Source organism: Aphelocoma coerulescens, chromosome 1A, assembly GCF_041296385.1.
Source record: "Aphelocoma coerulescens isolate FSJ_1873_10779 chromosome 1A, UR_Acoe_1.0, whole genome shotgun sequence".
NCBI lineage: Eukaryota > Metazoa > Chordata > Aves > Passeriformes > Corvidae > Aphelocoma > Aphelocoma coerulescens.
Window position 1 is genome coordinate 75,836,731 of NC_091014.1, and position 12,047 is coordinate 75,848,777.

General features: G+C 40.8%; 1 protein-coding gene across 4 annotated transcripts in view; it reads right to left on the minus strand.

The window, feature by feature from the left end:
• Positions 1 to 12,047, minus strand: part of PIK3C2G (phosphatidylinositol-4-phosphate 3-kinase catalytic subunit type 2 gamma) — a 212,025-nt gene that overhangs the window by 26,957 nt on the left and 173,021 nt on the right. For all 4 annotated transcript variants that reach the window (XM_069003543.1, XM_069003544.1, XM_069003545.1 and 1 more), the window contains 2 exons: positions 8,431 to 8,539; positions 274 to 349 (listed from right to left, as the gene is read on the minus strand). In XM_069003543.1, the coding sequence (XP_068859644.1) occupies positions 274 to 349; positions 8,431 to 8,539 (185 nt within the window). The remainder of the gene's footprint in view (positions 1 to 273; positions 350 to 8,430; positions 8,540 to 12,047) is intronic.

The following is a 12,047-nucleotide window of genomic DNA, read 5'->3' on the forward strand; positions in this document are numbered from 1 at the left end:
ACACCTGCCACAGTTTGTGTAAATAAACTTTTGCTTTGCATATAAGCATGTTTATTCAAAAAGAAATGAAGCAAGGCTGAAGGGAATATGTCAAAGAGAAAGAAATCTACAGGTGACATTAGCAACACATTTTCAGAGACCTTGAGAAATCAGGAATTATTTGTTGGTATCCGTATATCCTAAAAACACCCAAACCATCTAAACACTTTATTGCATAATATTATCATGGATTATAATTTCTCAGAAAAGAAATAAGATTGGTAATACACATACCTAAGGTCAGAGATGATGAATCTTCTGCCAAGGTATTTTTGGACCAATTGAGGAAGAAGCTGAGTACTAGCTCATTCTGAAAGAGAATACAAATACTGTAGGTAATATCATTTGTTGTGCTTTGCTCCTTGCATCATTCCCCTCCAAGAAGCTTGCTGGTAATTTTTTATTGCATATATTAGAGTTAGCAATGAAAGGGAGCTTTTCCCCTATGATCACGGGCAAGGAACCTGGGGAATGGCTTCTGCTCAGGCACTGGGAGGATGATGGTGCCCTTTAGCACTGCCTCAGGGATGCTGCACTGGTGCCTACCTGGCCCCTTTCTGTCAACACACTTCCAGACAGCAGCGAGCTGTGGGGGCCAGACATTTGAGATTTGTGCTCTTGCTTGATCTCCAGTAGCTCAAGATTTGTATTAGCAGCTGCAAGTACTTTGACAGAGCAGCCCATCTGTGAAACAAAAGCAGGAGCCCGTCTTTACTTTGAGCTGTGTAGTCAGCAGGAAACTTGCCCTTGGCACGGGACTGACCCCAAGTACCTGACCTCGTGTGTGCCTCCCCGAGGCTCAGATATTGTGCAAACCTCCCTCCCACGGCAGCTTAATGGACACTCACACTGAAAAGCTCCATACAAAGTTAAATCCTACCAGAAACCCACAGGGAGAGAAAGGCATGATCATATTTCACCATCCTGTTTAAAAGAGTAATCCGCCTTATGTACTGCTATAACTTTTATTTTTATGTACTGACCTGTGCTGCTCTACTGAACATATATAACAGGTAGTTACATTCAGCTGGAGAGAATTAAAACAATAAACCAAATCCCCAGATTTCAGTATTTTGCAAGGTAATAAAAACGTGAATTCTTAAATGGACTCTTATGAGTCTGAATCAAAGCTGGACAGTAATTGCATTTTATTAGCTTTTCATAAAGCCATATTTCAGAATGGCCACTCTTTAAGATGGTTAGGATTATTACATTCGTGCTGATGTTACTGGGACTGACACTGTAATGAATGGATAGAACAAGAGACTTTTCACATTCCAGCATTAAAATATCACCATTGTTTTTTTCCAGCCAGTGGAAAATAACGTGTCTCTTATCAGCAAGATGTACTTCATGTAGTATTTGTGTTGTTTCAATTTGACAAGTTGTAGCATAATTTGTTCAAGGAAAAAAGAAAAGGAAGAGGATAGTGACAAAAACAGCTAGAGAGGAGTTAACACGTGGTTACAGCATACAGCAGACAGAGGAACAGATGTGTATGTTCAGTGGAGAGATAAGATTTAGCAATCTGGATTTATTTTAACAGTTGCCTTTCATTTTTCACTCTACTGTTTGAAGTTTTTCCTCCCATACTGATATTTTCTTTAAAAGAAAAATCAGGGGAGAAAAAAAAAAGAAAGAAAGAGAAACCAACATAATTGTTTTCCTTGAATTGAATGATGGATCCTTAAGTTATTAGCAGTGGACTGCCAATATTACCTGTCTGTACTGAGCATGAGTAATTATTCTCTCATCTGATGAAGACAGCTTACAGGGGAAAGCCCATACACCTGCCATAGCTTCCAGTAGCTTTAAACAGCTGAGTTATTCCCTAAGGAACATTCACTCGCTCTTTCAGCACAAGTCCCAAGTGCAGGAAATCTCCAGGGCTGAGAGTATATTTTTGGCAGCCCAGCCTTTATTTGACAGCATGAAAATAAGCAGAGAAACTTAAGTAGCCCTATGAGTTCAAAGATCTTGAGAGAAGTAGGCAGGAGGTGGAAATAAAGATACACAAACTGACTTGAAAGAGAAATAAAAAATTCCACATTGAGCAGCGTGGTGTTCTTTCTGTTTCCTCTCCACCTACTCTTTCTGCAACAAATGGAAATGCAGGAACCAAGAGGTTTGTAAATATGAGGTGCAAAGATGTTTCAGGCAGTAATTCCAAAATCTCATTCTAAAGGAGTGAACACTGAAAAAAATGACATTTGATTTAAGTACAGAAGTGGAGCCATGCAGAACTTAGAGCAGGCGTGAACAGGACAGGCATGAACCCTGCTGGTGCCACAGCTGATGGCAAAGCTTTCCTGGCCTGTGTGCCCATCATGCTCAATAGGTACTGAAGCCTGTGGGGAAGCAGCAAGGCTGATCCTGGCAGAAGGAGTGCAAAAACCTGATGGAACAGATCACGTGGCAGGAGCAGATGCAGCAGGTTGTCCAGGGCAAAGTGCTTCAAAAGCAAAGAGGGGGTGTCTCCTGGGTGTTTGTGGAGATAAGCATTTTGCTCACTGTTATTTAAAGGACAGCAATTTTCCCCTGCCCTGTGCTAATCTGCCTGCTGCAGGACCCCACCACTTAGATTTCCACCAGAAAATGTGTAAGTACCTTATTAAGTTCCCCCTTTGTCAGCAGACCTCCAAAAAACACAGTGAACTTTTAGGTGATTCCTAAATCTATGAGACCTCCATCAGTTGGAGCCCAGTTCATGCAACTGAGGCACAGAATTAAGCCTGCACCTAGGTACACTGCTAAATAGAAACAGGTCTAGCAGAGCTTTGAACACGTTTGAGCTGTTTTAAGGTGGAGAGAGTCCATTTCTAACCCAGCAACTTTTGTTACACAGAAGAGACTCTGGGTGGGAATCTCAGAGACCCTGTGATGGTCTTGGCAGAAAGGAAGGCACTGAGGATGACCACAAGTGCTCACTCACCCTTTTCCTCCTGGAATTCTTACCTTTAAATCAGCAAGCAGAAATTCCCTAAAATACTGCACACTTAGGGATTCTTAGGAAATCCTCCTATTGTCTATCTGTTCTTACCTAATAAGACAATAATCTTCAACAGGTAATTCTGATATTCTTGTAGGTCACTCAACATATTAGCCTGAACAGGAGCAGACAGGTATGTATGGTCAGTCTGGCTAGAACTCAAGAGATATTTTTCAGCCATTAAATTCAAAAGGGACAAATTCCACCTTTACTTGCACTAGGTTACAACCGAAATAAAATATTTCAGTGGCCTTGGGGGGCTGGTACAGCCCTGCATCACTGCAGCATGGTAGAATTTGTCTACTGCTCTCCTTCAGTGACTAACTAGAAAAGCACTCTGCAGTTTGTGAAACACAGCCAGATTTCAAGCCAGATTTAATTTCAATAGAAAGAAAAGCAGCCTCCCCTCTGCTTTCAGCTTTCTTTTCAGCTGTGCTCGAGTAGATTTGGGGTCAGAGAACACCCATGCGCCTGTTACACTTTAACAGGATGGAGAATCAGCAGGAAAGAAAGAAACCAGAAAAAGCTGACCTTGGTGCAGCTGTAGTGACTTCAGGAAAGGACAGAGGAAGAGAGAGGACTTTGAACTCTCCCCATTTTGGCTCTGCTGGATGCCTCACCGCAGGAATACGGGAGTGGTGGGAGTTCAAGGGACCCACGTACCCTGGGAGCACTTTGTACCCTCATGGTATGTACCCCATACAGGCATGTGGGGGCTTTTTTCTCATCTCTGCAAGTCCCAAGGAGCACCAGTGAATAAAGCAGAAATGAAATATGGGAAGCTCTTATCAAACTTGATTACTTTTACAGTGTAAAACATTAGTCACCCTAGAACAATGCTGTGGTCCTGGTTTTTACTGTGTGCTTGAAAATGAATGAACATAATTTACAATCATTTCCATTTACATCCTCTTTAAAGTCCTTTTACAAAGCCTGTAAGTCACCATAAAGCTGTTTATAGAACCTATCCACAGCTGAAACACCATCACTGTTTGCTTACCTGTGTGCACAAGGTTTATCCTCACCCCCAAAGTCCTCAGTTAATTTGGATACTTCGAAAATCTTTATAGACTCAAATCCCAAAAGCCTTTATATTTTTTTTAATGATCAGCCTACTGTGCACCTGAACTTACTATTGTATTTGTCACGGGGGCCAAACACAGACTTAATTAATGGAGCCTTACCTTGCTTTTGTGTCCCCAGGCAGTGTACAATCCTCCTACAACACAGCCATAAAATCACGAGCCACTAGGGCAGCCCTAATTTGTATGATGAGATTTGGGCTGCAGTCTCCATTCAGCCCATTGCTCAGTTGGAGTTGAGTGAAACACAGAAAAATATGACAAGGGTCAGCAGCAGCTGTCTTTTGTCACAGATTCCTTTATGCTTTGAGAACGTATGTTTTTGTCGTCTTCCATGTTACCCACCTTCAGTTCATTGTTCCTTGGTGCTTCACCTCTTATTGGTGACATCACTTGGTTGTTTTGCCATTTGATGGAACAAAACTCAAAGTTTCTGAAGAGTGTTGAGAATTTTTCCCTGCAGATCTAGAAAACTCAGGTATTTCAGTGTATGCAGATGATGAGTCAGTCAGCAATGGTGCAGCTGGCTCAGACCTAAATGTTCCTTCACTGTGATCAGAAATATTGACACTGGTTTGGGACAAGTAGAATGAAATCTTTTAAAAAAGGGCGCTGAAACCCATTTTTCATCCTGTTCTACTTGACTCAGTATGACAATGAAGGTGCATCAATTTCTGCATGTCAGTGATTGATGTAATGAATGCAGCTTGTTGTTCATGAACACAGTCTGGTGGAGGAGTTATTTAGAACAGTGCTAACCTGAATTTCAGAAAGGACTCCCATTCCAGGCAGTTCTTCAATGAAAGTAACTAAGCGAGGTTTGTGCTTAAAGTAAACCACAGACTTAAAAAAAAATGCCTTGAATAGGGATGGGCATGAGCAAGTTTAAGCATTTAAACTGGTCCAAGAACAAATATCTCCATCAACTGATGTTTCTGCATTTATTGGATCTGGTACTAAAATTCAGAGATAGAGAAAGAAGAAGTTTCTGCTCATTAAAGAAGGGTTTGAAGAAACATTTAATTCCATTTGAGCTCCAGTGCAAATAAGAAGGCAGCTGTTTTCCACCTCTCCTCCTTTGTTCCAACCATTTAGCAGAAAAGGTCAGTGACATTCTGACCTACTCTAAATTATAATAAAATTTTCATAATCAGAACTCAGTCGGGACTAAAAAGCTTACACCTAAGGCACGACTGAGGAAGGGATTTGGATGTAATCTGATTCTTTCTTCATTTCTAGGATTTATAATTACTTGATTGGTAGAACCAAGCATGTAGTCAGTCCTGTGTGGACTGGACTAAATTCTTCAGAGCAGAAAATGGTGCCTAGTCACTTAGGGTAATGTGTTTACAGTGATTACAAGTGTTACAATGGTATTTTATAATGAAATAAAAGCTCTTCTCTCTATCTCAGACAATACTCCAGCCTACTCTGCAGCTACAACACATTACAGCTATTACAATTCAGCATAAAGAAATGACTGCAGCAAGGAAGTAAAAGGAATTCTGTTCTTCAGGAATCTGTTCTTCCTAGATTTCTTCACAAATTTCTGAATTAATTATTTATTCCTACATAGTTTTACTATTTCATAGGAATGACAGTTTGACAGTGCTTGAGAACTGACAACTCACTAAATGGTTTCAGCCAGGCTCTCTAACAATTTGAGAAAAAGGACAAATTTGACTGCAAAGTTGTCATAAGCACAAGAAGGGACAGAATAATTGTATTTTTTTTTTTATCAAGAAAGCCTCCTAGCTTGGCTTTCTGCTCAGACTACAGCCAAGATGACACCATGATATTTTAAAAAACTCATACCAAAGTGTAAAGTAAAAAAGAAGGGAATACAAAGGAAATTACCCACCAACTGGTCTCCTTGTTCTAAGTGGGTCAGAACATGTCAGTATTTTCTAAATTTCTCCCATCTCCCAGCAGGAGAAGCATATTGAAGTAAAAATAATGATTCAGTGTTTGTGGAGTATCAATAACTTTAAAGGTTATCATCCAGAATTGCAGGTTAGCTGCATGGGGGTAAGCAAGATGATTTCCCACATGCAGCAGCACTTTACAGATGGAAACAATCTGCTCATTACTGCATTTGTTACCCCTTGCCCTCCAAGTCCAGCAAACCAGTAGCAGCACAGCCCCCACAGGTACAAAATTGCTTTCTTCTCCTCATGGTTCAGCCCTCCAGGCTGTACCAGCCTGGAAAATTGCCCCCCTTGGGCTGACTCAGAGCCACAGCAGCGTCTGTCCCCGAGCAGATCTGTCCAGAGTTACCTGCAAATACCTCAGTCATGGTTGTGTTCCAGTGCTGGGAGGATGTCCCCAGTTCCAGGGGTGTGTGTGTGCTGCAGGCCCATGAAGGGAGGAGGAAGGGCACTGGGAAGCCCATTGCCAGGCAGCCTGCTCTGGCTGGGCACTAACCCACGGAGCGGGAGGCACAGCAGCGCTCCTGTGCACCACCGGGAAATGTTTTTGCGACTATCCCAGGGCTTTAAGCAGTCTAATTTTTCAGCTGTAGATTAGGCTTCTGCACAGCAGTGTTTGGCCCAAATTGAAAATCCGTGTACCTTCCAGCAGCCCAGAGCACAGCAGAAGATACTGAGCTCTTCATTTCTAGGCCATGGGCTTAGATCAGCTTTTTCTCAGCTGTGACCAAAAGGCGCTAATGTAAAATAAACCCGTGGCCCTAACGTGAGGTCAGGAAGGAATCACAGAACCCTTCGGGTTGGAATGGACCTCTGGAGATCACCCAATCCAATCCCACTGCCACAGCAGGGTCACTGGCAGCAGGTGACACAGGAACATGTCCAGGTGGGCTCGGAATGCCTCCACAGAGGGAGACTCCACGACCTCCCTGGGCAGCTGTTCAGTGCTCTGCCACCCTCAGTGTAAAAAGGTTCTTCCTCAAGTTGAGGTGAAACTTCTTGTGTTTTAATTGCACAACAATCAACCCAAACTTGAGCAGATTATTTCCCAGTGTGAGTCAAGGGAACCAAGTACCCAAGTCAGCTGTTCACACCAAATTAACTGTAACTCTGTGAGACAAAAAGATTTTTATCCTCTTTGGAAATCTTTTCAATTTCAACTCAGGGCTCAGAATTTATATTCATATTAATAACATAACTCCTGTTTGTCTTGCATATGGACAATTTCCTCTTTAATCTCCATTACAAAGTCGCAGCTGGGAAAGTTATATAGTTAGGCAGCAAACTTTTTTTATTTTCCTCCTGCAAGTTGTTTGAGATTTTGGAGAACAAACATCCTGTCATACCCTCTTTTGGCTGTCCATACTATTAAACCAAAGCATCCTCAGTTTGTGCTGTGGCCCTGAGGCCATGGGACAGGACATGGCTCACCTGGCAGAGGCCCAAGCTCTGCTGCAGAATGTGCCAACAGTGAAACAGCAGGGTCAAGCACGAGCTCGTGCCTTGACTCACTTGAATTTACTAAGCCTCTGTGTAAGCCTGGGGTCTAATGTAAAACACCATTTTTTCCCTGCCTGACAGCTTTCCTGACAAAGGCTGTTCGCTGGAGGATGCTCCTTTCTCTCAGACCCTGGTGTCAGTGTCAGTAATTGACCATTCAGCTTCTGCACCATCATGATTTAACATCTTCCCAGGGTGCCTGTGGCCCCTTTGCTGCTCTCAGCCCTGGCTTTTGTGCTGCTGAGGTGCACAAGGCTTTGTCCTGCCCCAGACAATGAAAAGTCCATGTTTGTTACCATTTTGGCTTTCCATTTTTAAACAGGAGGAGAACCTCAAACCTCAGAAAAAAATAATGAATAAAACAAATGTGAAAACACCAATTTTAATGGACACAAATGTACCATTCTGATATTATTGAAACATTCTGGGTTAGGTCTTACGTTTGCAAAACTATTTCTTCTACCTGTTAGGTGCATTTTGAAATGGGTATTTCTGGGCTGAAAGGATGGAACTTTTCATTTAACAACTGTCAAAATCAGACTTTTCAATATTTCAAAGCTTACTTCTTTTTTTAGACATTACATTCCTCAGAACCTACTCCTTACTGTCAAAAATTCAGTGAATCACTATTTTTCGATGGCAGCAAAAGAAGAAAAGCTTTTCTGAAAAATGCCCTGCTAGGTCTGATGAACTATTTCTCAGTCATACTTGTCCTTGTCTTAAGTTTTGATGAATGCTGCAATGGCTCCATCCCAAAATGCATCATTACAAGATATGTCACTTATGTATTTTTTTTCTTTTCCTACAACAGGCAATGGAAAATTTCCTGAATCTTTTGGTAAAATACTGCTAGAAGTCATGTGCAAATAAAAGAAATACTGGAAATGCTCACATTAGCCAGTTTCTTGGAGCCACTTAATAGCTGCTTCAGATAGAGATTCAAATCCTTCACTCTTTTGTGTTCAAGATCCGTAAAAGGTAAATGCCATGAATGGGGAAACCTGCAAAAGAACAATATTCGTAAGCATAACTCTTGGACTGTATTTGCTGAAAATATTTCCAGCTCTACTTAACAGAAGGAAGACAAGACTTCCTGAGAGGTTTTGCAGGTAAGGGAAGGGATGTGTGCAGGGTCCAGAGGATTTTTTACTCCCTGACTCAGTTTCTTCTAATAATTTGCTGGTAAATTGTCTCATACTGAAGCACTTTTTCTCTCTAAATAATTAATTAAAAATTATGTAAATAAATTTAAAAAATCTTAAAAGACACTTCTTTGCATTTTATGGTTTCTAAATATATCTAAATAATTGTCCCTTTATGATCCCAAGGAAACACTGCCTTTTTGCACAACAGATCTCTGATTGCAGCCCAGAGTTGACATATCCTTACCACAGAACATTGAGCACCAAAGCCTTACAGCAACAATGTGACATTTGATGAATATATCATTGCTTGCATTTTTACCTCAGCTATTTAGAGTGTAGATAAGGTTTCCAGAGTCATTCCCTGATCCCATATCTAATTCCAGGGACTAGCATATCAAAAATAATATATGAAAACAAACTATCATCATAGTAACAAAATCAATCCCAACAAAAGCGATAACAATAAAAATAGTACAAGTAATGCTCTTGCTGAATTTTTATTAAGATGAATTTAGTTTTGGGTTAGTAAATAAATCACACATGCATAGAATGGCCTTATGTCAATCTTCAAATACTTTGGTGGTTGAAAATGTCAAAAACTCCCATTTCTTTACTTGAATCATCTTTGCATTTTAGAGACCATGCATATTAGATCAGTCAAAAGGTTAGAGTTTTAACAACACACATAATCAATTTATATTAACCTTGCCCTGACAAAGGTTATTTATCTCTCAGGCTGAAGGAGCATTAGAAAAGCTATCTGTGCTAAATTGCACATAATGGGTTTTGTGATACGGATTGCTAACAGCAGGATGCATAATTAACATTATGCTTTATGTCCTCTAACACATGAGACAGAGAAAGGTAGAAGTTTTCATCTGGTTGTATTTCAAGTCCCCCTGCCACCACTGTAAATAGTCAAGTGTGTCTTGTTTACAAACCTTGTTTTTTTCTGCTATGAGCTCTTCTATCCACTAGATCTCAACAGGTATCTGAAGGGCTCAGACAAAGGAACTGTCTAGTTTGTGATACACTGGAAAGGCACACTCAGCCAGCCTTCAGAAAGGCAGCTGGAAAATCCTGTAGGGAAAAACTCAGCGCTGGTGTAACGTAGTTTGCAATGAAACCAGCGAGGGACTAGGATGACATCAGCATGCTGCATATATGTATGAACTTTTGATGATTCCTGCCCGTGGCACTGGACTCTTCCCTCACCAAATCACAGTGGCAGGACACATAATGGGGAGGGAAGAGTGACATGACCCAGGACCATGACATATGTGAACAGCACAGCTAAAAATAGAGCCCAGGTCATCTGGCACACAGAGATAGCCTGTGAATGTTCTGGGGCACAAAAGGACTTCTTTCAAGGGATGGGAGAGAAGAACTGTTTGGAAGCAGCTTAAAGTGAATTAGTCTGTGTAACACAAAGAGAGGGCTCTGGCTGGAAAATGCAGGCCCTCAGAAGATGCATCCGAAGCACAGTGGCCAAACAGAGGACAGAGAAACTGCTGATTGATAGCACCAATAACAGCTGGAGTGAGGGACAACACGAACCTTGTGGCAGCACTGAACCCTTCTTGTAAAGGCCTTTGTGCCTTTGCTGAATCGTGTTTGTGGCTGAAAGGGGCCTTGCCCGTATGGGGGCACTTGTGTTAGAAAAGGTGAACGTTCCAACCTGACACTCATCTTTGCATCTACTTGAAATGGATCAGAAAACATAAACTTGCACCCTGTGCAGATGTCCTACAGAGAACATTGCATTTCCCACTTGTCTGAACATCGTTCTGTCTACAAATTATGTCACTTACGTGCTTTGTTGGGCAAAAAGGTTTTTGGCACTTTACAAAACAATAATTAAACACAATTAACACCCTCTGAGAAACCAAATGAGAAGGATGGTGCTGGAGTGCAAGGGCTTGCTTAGGGCAGCTGTGTTTCTAACTTTTAAACAGGGGCTGAATGAACACATGTCAATAGCAAAATTTCAGGTTCTGAGAAGTCTGAGCTTTTGCCATTCGTTTCTGACAATGCACTCAGTATTTAGCACTTGTATGAAGAAGCACTCTCATATTTCATTGTTTTCTCCTAAGGAGACACGAATATGTACAATTTCACAGAATCAATACCAAGCAGAAACCAAGTCCTTTCTGTTAGCAGTTCCAATTATTCTAGTAATATTAAGCATTTAACTTTTTAAATCAGACATATTTAAACTGATTTTGTGGTTACATTGTGGAACAAGGCTTTTTCCTCCCTTTTGAAGCATCTGGCATCAGCCAGAGCTGGAGCTTTGTAACACACAGGCAGACTAATGGTCTGATATGGCATGGCAGTTTCAGTAATAACTTCCTATAAAGAAATAATTAGGTTTTTATTATTAGAATAAAATCTGGGATACATGAAAAACCTCAAATTAATGAAGTTCTGTTAGAAAACAACCCAAAACTTTAGCATTAAAAAAAACATGCCTATCAAGAAACATCATAAAATGGATTGTTTTAACACAATTTTAGGGAAAGATCCTGCAGTGACAGGATACTGCTGGGACTGAATTATGGCAATAAAGCACTGGAGCTCCTAGAGACAGCCTCAGTATATGCAGATTAACCCTCTGTGAGTTCTGAAGTGCTCTTTAGCAGTGAAAATGTTGTGAAGGATTTTATTAGAGGTAGATTTATCTGAAAAATGGCTAGTACTATTTTTGAAATTCACTACAGGGTTTCTGAGGTTTATAAGTTTCTGAAGAAAAATATATTTTCTTTCAAAGGGCTCTGCTCACCACAGGAAAAATTCATAAACAGGTACTTGTTAAATATTTTATTTTACAACCTAATAGTTAGCCTGCAAGTATCCCCAAATCAAAACCATGATTCAAGCACTTTCAGTATTTGTTTAGTGAAATTTCAATTCTCACCAGCTGCTGCAAACCAGTTCATGTGAGAAAGCCATAATGAATCAAATTGCAGTCAATAAAATCCCCTCAGGTAGGAGACATTCTCTAGAATAAACTAACCTTAGCCATTTTTCAGAATACTTTTCACAAGCTCGGGGGAATACTAACTTTGGATCTGAAATTCGTGGGCTTTAAGTCAAACCACGTTGTTTGTGGCTATTTACTTCAGGTCAAACCCAAAGACCTTTCTCTTTTTCAAGCATATCACTTGAATCTCAGCTTGGTTCAAGTGAGCTGCTGTATTTTAGGCCAGCTTTATGGTTTTTTGCAGACTGAGCCTGAATAAGGGCTTGTACCAGGTAAGTCAGAAGGACTGTCTAGGGGAGGACTACTTTGTACTCAATGGTGTATGCAGTATAATGTATATGATATATATATATATAGGAAAAATAACTCCCCTTGTGTTAA